This window comes from Sesamum indicum, linkage group LG7 (genome assembly GCF_000512975.1).
Source record: "Sesamum indicum cultivar Zhongzhi No. 13 linkage group LG7, S_indicum_v1.0, whole genome shotgun sequence".
Taxonomy (NCBI): domain Eukaryota; kingdom Viridiplantae; phylum Streptophyta; class Magnoliopsida; order Lamiales; family Pedaliaceae; genus Sesamum; species Sesamum indicum.
Window position 1 is genome coordinate 10,891,849 of NC_026151.1, and position 16,140 is coordinate 10,907,988.

Sequence of the window (16,140 nt, forward strand, 5' to 3'; positions counted from 1 at the left end):
CCTTAATAATAACATACACACGCAATGTAATAATTCTTTTAAATATGCAGATGTCCTGAATTTATATACCCGAGACGAGTATATATACAAGTATGTAAGTAAATAACATAGTATGAAATGTAATGTAATACTAATTGCAATAAAGGATCCATGGTACGAAATAGAGGGGTGAGATGATATAATATGAACACCAAGTATCAGCCTCTCTTTAAGTGGAGGTTTGGACAAGGATGCTGTATCACTCACTCACCATGCCTTACAGGATAATCCTCAGACACGGCCTGCTTCAAAAGCCAGAATCTACTAATACAACACCACATCAATTCTTCCCTGGATACCTATCAACCCATTTGAGTCGAGGATTCTTCACAAAATTTTGGAGCCAATTTTCATACAAATCTACATCAAAAAGTTTGAGGAAACTGGATCTTTTCCTTCACACATGCATGCCTATGCTTCCCGGCAGTTTCCTGTTCTTTTCTCCCATCTCTTTCTACGTCGTTGCACTACTATATTGGAAACAATATCTAGCGCAATTTCTTTGAGAAGAAAGAAATAAGTATATATAAGGCGTTGAAGTTGAAAAGATATAAGTAGTAGCAAAAGCTAGAATTTGTCCCAACAAAGCATGCTTTCTAGGTTGTCCATGCAAACGTGATGAACATAGTAAGATTTCAATTCTGATGGATGGCTGAAGAAAATGAGGTATGATAGAAAGACAATAGATGGAGATTTTACCTAGGAGCTTGGTAATAACCGGCCATTATACATCTTGTCAAGCAATTTTCGTGCGTCCGGTCTTCTGAGAAGGCCTTTATTGTTTGGTAAACCTGTCCCTAAACATACAGGACAGACTAATTTCCCTCGACCTGCACCAGCCAAAAACATTCAATAAACAAATCCTACAAAAGGGTTGCATCAAAAGGAGGAGGAAAGGGAATGAGGATAATTTTCTTCAAAATGTTGTTACCGTAATCAACAAGGCTTTTCTCTTTTTCCAGCCTAATAAATAGGATTATTATACAGGAAAACAAGAATCTCCTTCTTTAAAAAACCATCCATCGAATGAAAATCCACAGCAAATGCATCAACATTTATCCTAATGGATGTTTAGGATATGATGAAATGTAAACTAGTTAATTACCATAACAGTTTGGACATTCTGTAAACTCATAGACGTCTTTTGCCCGTTTTCTGTTGAGAGCTTTCCATTTTCCTGTACCACCACACATATCACCTAAATAAAGAGCAAATGAACGTCTCATGGACCAGATGAGGTCAGAGCAAAAGTGTGCCGTACTAATCACATTGAGAATTATAAAGTGCTTTCTATTTTCGTTCCTCATATCTCAGCAATTTGTGCAAATCTTAGAATTGAATGGGACTGGAAAAAAACCATAATGGATTAATCATAAGAATTGTGGACTGCTATTTGAATTTTGAGAGTTTTTGGGATGAGTAAAGCAGAAGGGCTGTGCTGACAAAATATTAATTACTTCACATACAGTGGTTCGTTGTTAGGAATCAGAATATCTGTTTGTTGTTTTTCCAACAAAACAATGATGGCCAAACATGAAAATCTGTATATGAACTTACAGATAATAGCACCACTGCCCCCGCAATTGCGACAGACCGCTTTTTCTTTGCTATCCGAAGCAATTGCCTTAGAATCTGAATCAGAAATTCCTGGTGCTACTATCAAAGCCACAGTTGAACATAAACAAGTCAGACACTGACGACGGGAGGGTGCAGTATGAGATGCCTGTTACAGAACAAGAATAGTCACTTGAAATGATGATACATTTTTTTGCTAGCCAAAAATGAATTTTCTATCAATAATGACAAGGACTTACACTAACAACCGAGATAATACAGGTCACACACAAATTAGCTAGGCAAAAAGATAACTGCTATTATCCCTTCTTAATGATCTAAATTACACATAATATACAATTGAGTGCATATTTTCACATTAGACTACTGACTACATTTTCCTCGAAGTCAGAAACTCAACCAATAAGCTCTTATGTTTTCATTTTCGGTTTTCAATAATATGAGCATTCCCAGCATAAGCTCTGACCTTGTGCACAGTAATGAATAGCTAAGTGGAATAAAGCTCTACTACATCAGAAATACAGAAGGTCTAAGAGAATATCACTGGTATTTACCACGGTTGGAACATCATAATAAAAGTTCCCATTTCTCCAATAAAATAGCAGACTTGTTTTCTTCACTCCATGCCTTTGTATGGCTTTCTTTCCGTCAGAAAATGAAGAATTAGAGAAATATGGCATTAGTGGGAAATACCTTTCTCAAAAGTCTAAGTGAAACAGAGTTTTATTTGCTTCAAAGAGAAAACTTTTCCCAATCTTCGGTAGATATAGTTATCAAGAGCCTAAGAAAACGTTTTACTAGACACCTAAACCTACTTGACGGTCTACTAAAATTCATGATTGGCAAAGTCTACTTGCTCTAAACTGTCAAAACGAACACCATACTAGCACTATTTTTCAAATTCTCACCAAGATAAGTAGAACAGGACCATAATATGCAACTAGATAGACATTTTGAATACGACCAACTCAATTGAGAAGAAACCTCTGAATTAGCATAAGGAACAGATCATAAAGAAGTTCTCGATCAATACAGCTCGACTATTACATAGAGCATATGTCAGCAAAAGAGTCCACTTCAAGGTTAGCTTGTATTTCGTCCGCTGCCTCAGCTCAAATATGCTCAAGATGGTATTCAAAGGAAAAATCAAATCAAAGTTCAATACTATCCAGTTTAGTTTTATCTCCAATTTTATGGTGCATACAACTGGAGAACCAAGAAATTTTTCTTAGGGGGAAAATGCCAAGATACTAGCAAAGAAAATATCAGGTCATAATGGCACTAACAAGCACTGTAAGTTAGTAACTGGAAAGGGCGTAAAAGATCAATGAACCTCAGCCTTGATGAGTTCTAACGAGTGATCAGAACTACGAGGAGAGCAGGTCTCATCCTCCAAACTGGATCTTGCACGAAATCCAACTTTCTGCAAATTGACTGCTACAATATGAGCAAAACAAAGCAAAATTAACTCACTTTTAGCATAATTAAACAGAGCTATCCAGCTACATCATGCAGCCATTACATCACAATATGCAAAAGAAAATGCCAAGCTGCTTCTTTTCCATTTCCTTTTATAGTCATACAATCAATTATCAGATAGAAACGGAAAATTCGTGTAACATTTTTATTTTGCTTCTTGCAGATACACTTTCTACTGCTGAATTTGCAACACTTAACTAAACATTGAATCAAAAGCCCATAAACTAGCATCTGCATAAAACTATGGACCAAGCAAGAATACATAAATTCAAGAAAGAGCCATGGCCGACCATATCTTATCTTCAATCTATGAAGGCCCTTTTCTTGCAGAGTTACACATACCAGTTATTTCGAACAAATTGACTAAGAATCCACATGGGTTCGCATAAAGATTGAAAATTCATCCTTTTCTAACAAGCTATAACAGCAAAAACACAAGAGCGAGCAAAGAGCAGACACTTACATCGCTTTGAGGAAGGCTTAGAATGTTGCACAGAGAATCTTGAAAGAGCAGAGGGTCCATGTGAAGAGAGATGATAAGCCATCTCTCACTCTTTCTAAATGTGTGCGACTGTTTGAGTGTTTGTGAAAGAGATCAATTCTTTCGTGTGGCCGAGTAATTGTTTGAAGTGGATTTTTATGAGAATTTGTCAGCATTATTCCGCGCTGGTTATTGGCTTCTTGCCAGCGGCTGCCAAACACTCTACGTGTATATATTTATTTCCAAATTATGTGATCTCATAATTCATAATAAGTCACAAAATATTAAATAATAAAAAATAATATGTTCATTTTTTCAAAAAAACAAAAAAGGATAGAGAAACTAGTTAATAAAAATTGTTATGTACTTGTTACAATTGAGGAGAGATGTTAATTGATAAATAACTGACAATTTAGATATACGAGCTACAAATGAAAGGACCAAAATTCAAGTAAAACTAAAAAGAGACAATTAAATCTAAACGACTCATAACAAATTGGAGAATCCTATTGTAACTAGAAACTTGGGAAAAATGCAAGCAACTCCCTTATGATATTGCAAATCAGCAAATTACCCCCTTATAAAAAAATAAATAGTGATTTACCTCCTTGTATTTTTAAAAATACAACATTTACCCCCTATGATTTTTAAAATGAAGCAATTTACCTCCATGTATAAGGAGGTAAATTGCTATATTTTTTTCATAAGAGGGTAGTGTGCTCATTTTCAATATCACGGGGGGTAAATTGCTATTCACCCCTAGAAACCTAATATAAGGGAAAAGATGTCTAAAAAATCCAATTAAAGATGAGCTGAAATATATGCCCAGTCCAGTAAGATAAAAAATCGACTTGATGAATATGTCCTCGCTCGGTAGGAAAAAGGAGGTATGTGGGCAGGTACTACCTAGAATCGACCTTAAGTTGAGCTAGCGTGAAGTTGCTTTTATTTATATAAAACATGACTCATATTATACAATTAATAGAATGCAAACGTAAAATTGAGAGATTGATTATTGTAGAGCACTCTTTGACCACTATAAACTTTGAATACCCCTTCCTCCCTTCTTATACTAGTTTTCAAATATCTTGGCCTCGATTTTTACTGAAATTGTTATTAAGTATTAAAATACTAATGTATTTTTTACAAATCAGTCTTCAACATTGAAAATTTACAACTTGATACCTCCATTCCATGGTAATGAAAGTCTAAATATTCTAAGGAAAATCCCATGAAGTGAAGGTACATGCAAATACTTCAATTGGCTTTGACTTGCCTCTTCTTCTTTTATTTTTTCATTTATCTTTTTGAGGGGGCAAATTGGTAAAAGCACAACAAGGCCATAACTCTGGAAAGAGCTCAATCACCATAGAATTTGTAGGCACATATTTGGAGAATTTACCTAAATTGGAACGGGAAACAAACAAAGAGAGATAAAAGGGCACATGGGCCTAACTTAAAGAGTGTGGACAGGCTTTAATGAGTGGTCCATCTTACCCCTTCACTGGCCCAGCAAATTTATTGGGCTGCATTTTGTGTAATCCATCACTATGAGGTGGTGCCTCAAAAATGTTTGAAATTTCAAATTAACCCCTCTAATTATGAGAAACTTTGATTTAGCCACCATACTTGTGGAGAAATGAGAGGAAAAAAACCCTTCATTGCTCTTCTCTTTGAAAATCAATGAGTCAAGTATTAATAGTCCATTTTGCCCTTCTCGCATTTATTGTAATATACAACCTACTTGCTTTTTTCAGAAAAGAATATTTTTTTTTGAAGGAATTTTTTTTTTTTTTCTGATTTCACGTGCTAATGACAGCAAATCATTATCTTCTGTATAATTATTATAGAGTTAAAAATACATGCTTGGAGAATTTCACTCACAACTCTTACAAAATAACTAAAAAAAATTCGAGAATGATGAAATATTATATTAAAATACAAATACAAAACTATTTAGTTGATGCTTTACTCCTAATAAGAAAATTTGATATTCGCGAGATAACTGATTGAATGTTACAATACAGTCTTTTAACTCTAGATTACTACAATTTAAATAAATGAAATTTATAATTTTCTCCTTCCAATTTTCACACTCTTTAAAATTAAAATGTTCATATGTAGTGTACGTGGTAAATATAATTTTTTTTTGTTTGTTTTACTTTCGGACAATCATCATAATTCAACTTATTCCTTTGATAGGAAATATGATTGATGCATGTGGCCAATGCCATAGAAAATGGTAAATAATGATAATTAAATGTAGGTACCTTTTTCCTATAACTTTCCCCTAAGTTGATGTGCAATGCCCTTTAAAAATTAAAAGTGAGCACAAAGAATCTTGCAGGCTTCACTTGTGAAGAGGATAATGCTTCATTATTTTCAATATAATTATTCAAATATATATATATATATATATATATATCTTTGATATGGTTGTTTTTATAGGTGGGTGGAATTGCTCTTACCTACCTATGAAGTATTGATTATCTCGATCTAGATAAATAATATTGACCTATATAGAAAATATTAGGTTTGTTGGGGGTGGACTCCCATTTAAGACCCTCTAATGCCACATATTGAGCTCAAGGTTATAAAAGTCGCAAAGTGGGAATTGGGATATGATAGTAATAAAAGTCATACCTTATGAAGTGACTCAATTTACGTTTATGTTAATTAATACAATCCACACGTCGTTTAAATAGTCATTAAATGTGTTGGGTATATATGTTTGATAATCGTGCCATCGAGTCAAGTGGGTCGGGTGCGATTGATCCTTTTAAAAAATGATCAACATATTTGAAAATTTTCTCATCTCTAATGAAAAATCTATTTTGTTGTTTGTTCATTTTATCTCTTCCATCACGTATAGAATCTTTTAATAAGGCAACTCAAGAATCAATGTATATATGTATATCTCTACAATGAATCGATGAAGTAAAAAAAAAATATATCAATGAATATATATATACACTTCATCATAGGAACTCATTGTGCAAGTAATAATGCTCAACCGCTACTAGAGGAAGAAATTCATAATAAAGCAGCGATTTGATCACTGAATATCTCATCTTCTTCTTTATTGGAATTCAAGAAATGGAATGGTATAATATAAATACATAACACAAATGTGAATGGCGATAACATAGACATAGACATAGACATACACATACACGTAACTGTGGAGGTCCACTTAGAAAAAAAGTGTATGACGACGGGTAAGCATATGATATGAGAAGGTGCTAAGATCCATTAATATACGTGCATTTACTTGTCGTGCCTTCATTTCTCCAACACACAATTCTTGCGCTTTCGCTTCAAGGTACACCATTTTCTTCAACAATTCCTCTCTTTTCTATACATAATTATTATTATTATTATTATTTTATTTTTGTGTTCTAGCCGTCTAATCTTGGATTTCCTTTTATCCGTTTCTTGACGTTCAATCCATTTTCCCTTTTGAAATTCTTCTTGGAATCACTTGAATGTGAGGTGGGTTTTTGTGTTTGTATTTTCTTGTTCAGTTTCTTGCTGAATTGTTTCTTTTTCTTTTTTCCTTCCCTTTTTTATCTTCTGGGGTGGAGGAAAAAGAGTTGAGGATTTCAGAGAGAGGGGGAGATGGGGAGAGTGTTTGAGGTGACTCTAGAAGGGAAGATCTACAGTTGCAGGCACTGTGGAACTCATCTTGCTCTTGCTGAAGAAATCGTCTCCAAGGTTTAACATCACTCCTTTCAATTTATGGAAGGATTGATCTTTGCTTCTTGTTCGTGAGTTTATGTGTAATCTTGGGTTTGGAGCTGAACATCAATCTTTTTTTCATTGTTGTTTGACTTGAATACAATCTTGGAGCTGTCACTGAGAATTTTGGTATTCCTAACTATAGGGATGATCAGTTCTTGTTTCTTGTTTTTTCATTTTATGTACAATCTTGGAGTTGTTACTGTGCAAATGTTTGGTGGGTTTACACGGTAATAATCAGGTTTTGTTTCTTGGTCTTGTTCTGTTGACTTGATGTGCAATCTTGGAGTTGTCACTGTGAATTCTGGTAGTTTTAGTCACGATAATGATCTGTTTTTGGTTGTTGGTTGTCTTTTCCATTGAGGATCATGGTGTGTTTTATGATTAATGTTTGAGGAGATTTTGGGGGAATATGTTGCACTAAGATCTTATGTCTAAAAACAGAGGAATATAATAATGTAATTCTTGCAAATTGAATTGTATCAACATAGAGTTCTAAATAACTAATTTAATTTGATTGCTGGTATTTCTGCAAGAAGAAACTTTGTTTTAATAACATATGCTGTAGAGAAAATCTACAGTTATTCTGGATGTTAAGTTGAAGAATCAGTTTGAACATTGGTTCCAATTTTAGGCACTGTGTTCTTGGAACAATGAAAACTCTATTACGCCACCAACCATTTGGTTGAATGGTATAAACTTCGTGGGTGAGATCCTGGTTTCAAACTCAGGTTTCCCCTAGTTGCAATCCCAACATTAATGATCTTAGGTTAGCAGATATATCTAGTTTGATGCATATTGTTCTTTTATCATGCTCTGTCATAGATGTCTGGGGAGAATATATTAGCCAGTTAGTGAAACAGGAAAAGCTTGTAGTATTCTATGGAGAGCCTATTCCTGGAAAGAAAAATAAATGTACTGCAAATTGGAAAGTCCAATTAGTTTAACTTACGCTGAGTCATGATTAGATTTTCTATATTTAAAATTATGTGATTTGGTATGTTTGGGGTTGAGTTTGAAATGTATTACTTTTACTTAGGCTTCTTGGTCAGACACACATTGTTTGACTTTTCCTTTCCTTTCCTTCTTGTTCTTTGCTTCAGTCTTTCCACTCCAGGCATGGGAAGGCTTATCTCTTCAATAAGGTGTAAGTTTTCCTTATCCTTTGGCAGCTGATATATGTTTCGCGAACCATTTCAACGCATGAGATTCATGTATTAGTGTAAATAAGTTGGTGAAGATCTCCCTTTCCTGTTCTAAAGTGGATATAGCAAATGGACAAACTTTGCAGGGTGTTAAGGCAGCATGTGAACTGAAAGATATTTGATTTTTCATGGTTCTTTATTTATTTGGTTTCAGAAGATTATGTTGGGCAAGTGAATGAACCAAATGTGAGGAGGACAAGGAAAATACATGTTTTTGATATTTCTGAGAGAAACTACTTGATTTTCTGGACTAGGTTGAAGCCTTCAATGAAGTAGACTACAACAGAAGAAGACTGTATGAGGGTCATATTATACTATTTAAAATATGTGTTTTGAGTTTGCTGCTTGGGCTGGTAGCTTATTCGACTATGATCTCAAGACAGTACTTTAATGTCAACTTTACTGGACTATTGCAGAAGCCCACTCTCTTTCTCTCTGTCCTGTCTATAATCTTCAGAGAGAGAGCTTTCTTGATGGCCAGCTTAAACTTGTAGTGTGTGTCTTAACTTTTTGATGTTCTATGATGACTGCAGAAATGGATACTTTTCCATATGCAACATATCACGGCAATGTCTAGCCCTGTTCTGTGTTATGGAGTTTATGTTTGTGGGGAGCTAATTTTCTGTATGTCTTATTTTTACGGTCTTAATAACCTTAATCATCACTCGTAAACACCTTCTGAAACTCCAAAAGTACATGCTGCTAACCACATTCAAAAGCTTTGCATTTGCTATTATCTGCAAAGACACTCCAAAGGAAACCAAGGGTAAATGACTAATGCATTAGAATCCATCTTAAATTCCATTAGATTTTTCTTTTCTTCTCCAGTGTAAATGTAACTCTTGGGGAAAAGGAAGAGAGGCTGATGATGACTGGATCGCACATAGTCTCTGATATCTTCTGCGTCCGATGTGGTTCAATTGTCGGATGGAAATATGTAAGATCCATCAGATGGAAAAACATTGTACCTATTATGTGGTCTTAGTTGTTTGTAATCATCTTGTTATTATCTCCAGGAAACCGCTCATGAAAAGAGTCAAAAGTACAAGGAAGGCAAATCTGTTCTCGAGCGGTATGTCCACGTCTAATTTTCAAAATATAAGAAATTAGTCTCAAGAGGGTTATAGGATTCTGAGTTGTGACGTCTCTCTATTTAACAGGTTTAAGATTTCTGGGCCGGACGGAAGCCATTATTGGGTCAGCCACGGAGCGCATGTTGGAGGAAGTGATGCAGACGATGCTTGAGTACTGAATCTTCACATCTACATATTTATCTCCAATTGTACATTCTTAGACCACCTCTCCTTACTGTTGCTCTTGAACTACTGGATTCATATTCGGAGCTTAACAGCCTAATTCTTAGCATGTATTACAATCGTGGCATATAATTATCAATCTGACACCTGATCAGCACTATTGAAGCGTTCTGTGGTTTCTAAAACTAAGGCTGTGATGAGAAAGTGTGAGTTTCTAACTATGTGCCAAGATTTACAGTCAAAGTGTCGGTTTCATAGTTCAGGCACACAGGTCAAGTTGCGTGGGCCACACAGTAGTCACCGTCTGCGTAGGATGCACAGACTTGTCTTTGAGTGTGTGCATCGAGTGTAAAATACAAGTTACGTTGTGCATAAGATAGGTTCAACCGCTAACGTGGTTTAATATCCATCGGCGGTTGTTCTTATACCTACTTGTTGAGGTAGCTCTCAGGAAATGGCATGTTCATCTTCTTGAAGAGCTTAAGTCTATGTGAGGGCTTTGCTAAAATCATTGCAACCTGAAGCTGTAATAGAATAGTCTGTCTACTCAGTAGGTTGAAAGTTGGAAACTCGTTTTTCAAAACTTGGGACTTAAGACTTCTCCAACTGTAAATTAGGTTTTGGTTTGACTCAATTTAGATATATTGAGTTTGAATTTAGGATGGTTTCTAGACCCTATATAATATGGTATTTTTCCTCACTCCTGTGTATCCATTTTAGAAGAATTCCAGTGAATTCATAAACTATCTGTATCATTTTGGACAATGTTATTTATATAAATCATCTTTTTTATTTTATATTTTTGTGAAGAATTGCACACTCAAAAATATTAACATCATTACACAAATTATTATTATTATTCTTTTAACTGTTAAAGAGTGGTTTGTATAATTATGCAAAAAGTGTGGATATCTGGATAATGATTATAATTATATTATTAATTATTGATATGATATCAACATAATATATTTATAATTAACAAATAATAATTGTTATTAAAATAAATTAACGCGCACATTATGAAATTTGTGGGCATGATTTCAGATCCGTCCAATCGTTTACAGGCCCACCGATTGTTAAATCTTACAACTTTAAAAAAGCGGAAGCATGATTTTTAAAAAAAAGAAAAAGAAAAGAAAATTAATAAAATAAATAAATAAACACGCAGAAAAGACCAATTATATCTTAAATTGGCTGAAGGTGATTGTAAGGCACTTTTAGTATCATGGTCGGTAATATGAAGGCGACTATATAAAACAAACAAGTTAGGAATAATTACACTCCATTTTTTATATTTGGGCTAATTACATGTAAATTATATATAGTTTAAAAAATTACATCTAATACTTTTGAGGTTTACTTCCATCTGATAAGATCTTCCGTTAGTCAAAATTCTCTAAATTTGTTAATATTAAAAAAAATTAATAGTTACCATCGATTAATTTATTACAAGTCAAATAATTTTTTTATGACTAAAGTACCATTATAACGATTAAAATATATCTCCTTACATGCATTAACTTGTTAAGATGTATAAAGACAATTTGATAATAAAAAATTTTATTTAACCTGCAATAAATCAGAAATAATCAATAGAAAATAAATATAAATTTCTTTTATTTAATTTTTTGTTGTTGTTAATATCAATAAATTTGGTGAATTTAAACTAATGAAGAAACGTATTTGTTAGACAAAAGCAAACTTCAAGAATACTAGATATAATTTTTCAAATCACATAAGATCTACGTATAACTATACCAAATATCAGGAAAAAAGAGTGTAATTATCCCAACAAATTATTTATTATGAATAGTTTGACAATTAAAACCAAACCGTATCCAGATATTGGGTAAATGGATATTTATAATTAGATTTTGAGCAGTTCCCAGTGATATCATCAACAATAATGGAATATAATATTTCAAATAATTTGTGACACAGCAATTACACACAATCAAAAGTATAAAAGAAAATGATTGCATAGACAAAAACAGAAAACAACCAAGTTTATACAAGTTTGAAAAATTTCTTTACGACCTTGTATATGAGATTAGTTTTAAAAACAATTGAACCTTTTTATTTAATATCTACATTGATTCTAAACCCATTCTATAATTAATTGAAATGTTTAAAGCGCTTGTTTGTTTTTTATTTTATTCCCTGTTGAAACATTAATAAAATTAAAAACATGTTTGTTTACAGTATTCTCATTGAAAATATATTAATTTAACACCACAGTTCAATATAAAGCACAATTTCATTAACTAATTTAATCATATTCATTCACGTGAAAATTTATACAAAATTAAAAATACAAAACCAAGACATGCACAGAGAGATTGGCGTATAAATATGTGAAATGAAGCATAACAATTTCTAGCCTCTTCAATTTCCCTTTCTGAAAATGAAGAAAGCCACTGGCACCAAAAAGAGCACACTAGTATCAGAGTCATTGGCAACTAGTCACATACTATAGAGGATTTTAAACAAGGAAAAGTAAACAGAGTTATTACACCAAAATGAAACAAAGTTAAAAACCGCAGTGTGGAGTTCATCTCATCTGCAATATACACAACCATTAATTACGGGAACACTGTTTCCCATTTTAAAATTTCATGAACTGGGATTGGTATTATATTCTTTTCCATAAACAGGTGAAGAACATGTATAGCTGAGTGATCAGCACATTCAGTAAATAAAACTGATGAAGTGTATCAAATGGCTGCACAACGCGAATTTATTACACAACATCTGAGGGGGCGAACCTGATGTGAACAGAGATTTGATGAACGATAGACATTTTTTGAGTAATCATCCTAGGGAGTAAACCATTTGCTTGGAAAGCTCTGTACCCACAACTCTAACATATCTTTGTAATTGCTTTTCCATGAACTTCCTCTGGCTGGGATCAAATGCATGCCGTAGATCCTACAAAAATAGGTAAGAAATTTATCATAGCTGTAAATCTTATGCAAAACGTTCGCTAAAAAAGATTTCCTAAAATCTTTGGAAGACCCATCTCTATGAAAAGAATCATTCAGTCCATCTCCATCTCCGCATCAATTGTATAACATGATAATAGAAAGGGGTAGTTACGTCAACATCTAATGGGGGTTAGTGTAATCACAACTTGTATTCCTTTCTCCAAAAATAAAAGAATAATAAATAATTGATTGATTACAAGGACTTCTATTGAGACTTAAGCTAATTAGTGACTATACCCCTTTCCATTCGAAAATACCAGAACAGCTATCTAAGTGTACAACATTTACACTCTGTTTCCTTCAAGTTTAGAATGCTTACATGCTTGTTCTGTGCATAATTCTAAAAGGAGACAATCGTAAGGTCTACCATCTACTTATGCTCAAATCTAGTGTTGTTTTTTGAAAATTACCCATGAACTGAGGTTATGTTCTTTGGAAACTTCAAATGAAGATTGTGTTGATATTCTATGTCTACTTATCTATCTCACTATCTGAGTTAGTTAAAATGAACTAATTTGCTGTTTTCCACATAAATATGGCAACAAACAAGGATGAGAAAAACAATACATGAGGTTGTATCCAACTTGCACGTGTGCATAACACAAGCAATCAGTAAAATGCATGTAACATAAACAATGTTACTTAAAATTCACTCTTTTATAAATTCCCAACCACAGAAGACAACCCTACAACTTTAACAAGTTACCAAGTTAAATTGAACAATTAAGTTTTCGGATGATATCATTAGGTTTCATCCAAAACCCTAATGGAAAAAGGAGGTATATAAACACTGTAAACTTGAATGGAAAGTTTTTTTATAATTTCAGAATGCAAGGAGCCATAGTTTGTAATTACACCAACTTATAGGATATTCAATTGTCGCTAACCTAATATAATGAAAACAAGTTCAATATCATATAACTTACCTTGTATCTCAGACGAGCTCCTCTGACTCCAAACAAAACATTACTAAGATCAACATCTTCCAATGCCAAACTGGTTGCAGCACCAGCTTCTGAGTCTGATTCATCGTCAGATAAATCTGAGTCAACTTCAGCCATCTCATCCTCGTTTATGGAAACATCATTTGAGGCATCCTGAGCAAAGTCATTCTGTTGTTCTTCCATATTGACAAGAACATCTTGTGGCAAGAACACTCCATTTTGTAAAGTGGCGTAATCAGATAAAACCACGTACTTTCTTCTGTCTAGAAGTGGCTTTGCAATATCATATCGAACCCACCTATGTAAAACAGTGTGAGTTAGAAACATAACTGAAGTAACAGCAACATGGAGGGCCAGGTGGCTGTCATGTAGAACCACTTTATTAAACTCGTAAATGGGTAATTTTCACTAACTTATAGATAAAGAGTTTAAACCAGCAATCCTCAGCGCCAACATAAGCGCTCAATAGAATTCAGACAAAGCCTCAAGCCAACAGGAGCATGAATCTCCATCTTATGTCCATGCAGAACTATCTAGCCACTCCATCTCAACCGTGTCATGTTCTTTAGATTACTTCATCAAAACGAGTTTCGTGCTCTTATTAGAGTTCAGTGAGGAAAAATAAAGCAGATTAGTTTATAGTGAGACAGTTCAGAAGGGTCTCCACACCTTTAGAAGTTGATCTCTGTTGGAGGATTCTGGTGAATGTGAACTTTTTTGGTGGCCCTTGTTAATTACTGTTTACTCACTATGACACTTCAGCAGCAATGTACTTATGGATAAACATTTAACTACCTAGGCACAACCTTCTATACAAACTCTCTCCTGATGCTTTTATTTCAGTTATGAGCCAATTCATAGACATGGTAGCTAACTCGATCATTACCATATTAGGAACAAGTAAAAGTTCATTAAACTTTTAAGTTAAAATCAGAAAAACCAAGTACCCACTTTATACAGAGATCAATTCAGATCCTTTTTTCTAATGTTAATTTATGGCTAAATCTTTGAAAGATGATAACAGCAAATCCAAGCTACCACCATAAAATTTCAGAAACACCATTTATTCTCTACATTCATCTTACACAAACTTAGGTAAAACTTACTGGTAACGAAGAGGACAAAGGAGCTCAGATGGTCGATATGCAGCTTTGTATCTCATCTTGATGCAGGAGTGAATGTAATAGCCAAGATAATAGTACTGGAGACTTGGGCAATGCACTTGGTTCTCACTAACCCATCTAATTTCTTCCAGAGCTGAATACTTGCCAAGTGACAAAAAGGCCAGGTCAGGGTCCCAGAATAAATATTTGCTTGATAAACACTTAGGCAGTATATCAATTACACCAACTGCAATAAGCTTCCCATCTACCAAATACTGCTGATGGAAAGAACCAAATCCACATGGAGGAACTGCATTATCATCATTTGGTTCAATATGTACTAAAGGAGTGTCAACCAAAAATCTCTTATATGAGCTTTCAGTGACATGATCAGGTGTGTCATTATGCACTATCAGCTGATATTTCCTATATAAGGAGTATTCTTCATAATCAAAGCTAGACCTTTTCAACCGAATCTCAAACCTCCGATGTTGGCCTTGAGGTCCTCTGCAGCTTTTCTTTGAATGCTTGTCATTAGCACAGTTTGCTGTGGGAGATGACTCTAAGATCGTACCTCGGCCAACTTCAACTAAATCCATTTGCTGCGTGGCAGAATAGAAATTTATGTGCCCATTGCAAGCTCTGACTGATAAACCACAGGATTCAGTCGGCTGCTTCAAATGGCCTGCCAAAATTTCAGCAATCATCTTGGGAGAAAGATCATCAGAGTCTCCCTTTCCTCCCACATCATGTTCAGATGATTTTGTAGGCTTGGCATCCTTCATTAATCGTTTTACAGTAGCTGCAATCTGGAATGCGATATTGCAGGAGAATATGAGTTCTTCTGAATTTTCTGCTTGCAACTTTCTTTTAGCTGGTGCAACTTTTTTGACGGAAGCCTTAGGCAACTGGTCACAGGAAAACTCCCAACTTTTTATGCGTAATTGTACTGTATTATCAATTTCGTCAGACAAGAAATGCATAAGCTGGTCCGCCTTGTTCTTACCTTCACAATCAACTACCGAGGACTCCATTGCAGCAAAACTTGTATCCTCATTATTTGCAGTGCTGCACGATCCCCCAGAAGTATTTAGCTCATCAGTTGACTTGTCTGTCTTTTTTACATCTAATGTGCCATCCAGAAACCTACAAAAGGTCGATTCTGCAGTTAGTACTTACACTTATCTGGAAACTTTTCAGAACAAGGAATCTTCATATTGTAAAAGCAGCAAACAATTGGCAGGCAAGCCACTATAGTTCCTAATAAACATAACATAAAGAACCTTGGACTTGAGAAAAAATGGGGGGGGGGGGGGGGGGGGGAGTTTCGGGGGGA

At 34.4% G+C, this 16,140-nt stretch overlaps 3 protein-coding genes across 9 annotated transcripts in view; 1 reads left to right on the forward strand and 2 right to left on the reverse strand.

The window, feature by feature from the left end:
* On the reverse strand, positions 28 to 3,766 carry LOC105167056 (protein EMBRYO SAC DEVELOPMENT ARREST 3, chloroplastic). 3 transcript variants are annotated; one of them, XM_011086613.2, is made up of 6 exons: positions 3,557 to 3,766; positions 2,948 to 3,048; positions 1,597 to 1,762; positions 1,145 to 1,237; positions 739 to 869; positions 28 to 539 (listed from the first exon to the last, which is right to left on the reverse strand). In XM_011086613.2, the coding sequence occupies exons 1-5, from the start codon at positions 3,636 to 3,638 to the stop codon at positions 739 to 741; spliced, it is 573 nt and encodes a 190-aa protein (XP_011084915.1). In that variant the 5' UTR covers positions 3,639 to 3,766; the 3' UTR covers positions 28 to 539. The 3 variants fall into 3 exon arrangements, with proteins under 3 accessions (XP_011084915.1, XP_011084913.1, XP_011084916.1); XM_011086611.2 differs by having other exon boundaries at positions 2,948 to 3,051; positions 3,557 to 3,765; XM_011086614.2 differs by having other exon boundaries at positions 2,948 to 3,037; positions 3,557 to 3,749.
* LOC105167057 (protein yippee-like) lies at positions 6,740 to 9,942 on the forward strand. Of its 3 annotated transcripts, none has more exons than XM_011086616.2 (6): positions 6,740 to 6,896; positions 7,159 to 7,288; positions 8,416 to 8,459; positions 9,346 to 9,454; positions 9,534 to 9,589; positions 9,678 to 9,762. In XM_011086616.2, exons 2-6 carry the CDS (start codon positions 7,193 to 7,195, stop codon positions 9,760 to 9,762), a joined length of 390 nt encoding a protein of 129 aa, XP_011084918.1. In that variant the 5' UTR covers positions 6,740 to 6,896; positions 7,159 to 7,192. The 3 variants fall into 3 exon arrangements, with proteins under 3 accessions (XP_011084918.1, XP_011084919.1, XP_020551135.1); XM_011086617.2 differs by having other exon boundaries at positions 6,745 to 6,896; positions 7,166 to 7,288; XM_020695476.1 differs by lacking the exon at positions 6,740 to 6,896 and having other exon boundaries at positions 7,193 to 7,288; positions 9,678 to 9,942.
* The window catches only part of LOC105167058 (arginyl-tRNA--protein transferase 2), a 6,285-nt gene continuing 2,496 nt past the window's right edge, over positions 12,352 to 16,140 (reverse strand). For all 3 annotated transcript variants that reach the window (XM_011086618.2, XM_020695431.1, XM_020695430.1), the window contains exons 4-6: positions 14,808 to 15,950; positions 13,684 to 13,999; positions 12,352 to 12,701 (exon numbers count right to left, since the gene is read on the reverse strand). In XM_011086618.2, the coding sequence (XP_011084920.1) occupies positions 12,585 to 12,701; positions 13,684 to 13,999; positions 14,808 to 15,950 (1,576 nt within the window). In that variant the 3' untranslated portion in view covers positions 12,352 to 12,584. The remainder of the gene's footprint in view (positions 12,702 to 13,683; positions 14,000 to 14,807; positions 15,951 to 16,140) is intronic.

What these genes read in the sequence shown, in the direction of transcription:
- LOC105167056 (XM_011086611.2), bottom strand. Translation starts at nt 3,638, where the DNA reads ATGGCTTATCATCTCTCTTCACATGGACCCTCTGCTCTTTCAAGATTC. An exon ending in TAAGCCTTCCTCAAAGCGAT is followed by an intron (nt 3,052 to 3,556) that starts GTAAGTGTCTGC and finishes CTCATATTGTAG; the next exon opens with CAGTCAATTTGCAGAAAGTT. An exon ending in GGGCAGTGGTGCTATTATCT is followed by an intron (nt 1,238 to 1,596) that starts GTAAGTTCATAT and finishes CTCTTTATTTAG; the next exon opens with GTGATATGTGTGGTGGTACA.
- LOC105167057 (XM_011086616.2), top strand. Translation starts at nt 7,193, where the DNA reads ATGGGGAGAGTGTTTGAGGTGACTCTAGAAGGGAAGATCTACAGTTGC. An exon ending in CTGAAGAAATCGTCTCCAAG is followed by an intron (nt 7,289 to 8,415) that starts GTTTAACATCAC and finishes TCTTTGCTTCAG; the next exon opens with TCTTTCCACTCCAGGCATGG. An exon ending in CAATTGTCGGATGGAAATAT is followed by an intron (nt 9,455 to 9,533) that starts GTAAGATCCATC and finishes TATTATCTCCAG; the next exon opens with GAAACCGCTCATGAAAAGAG.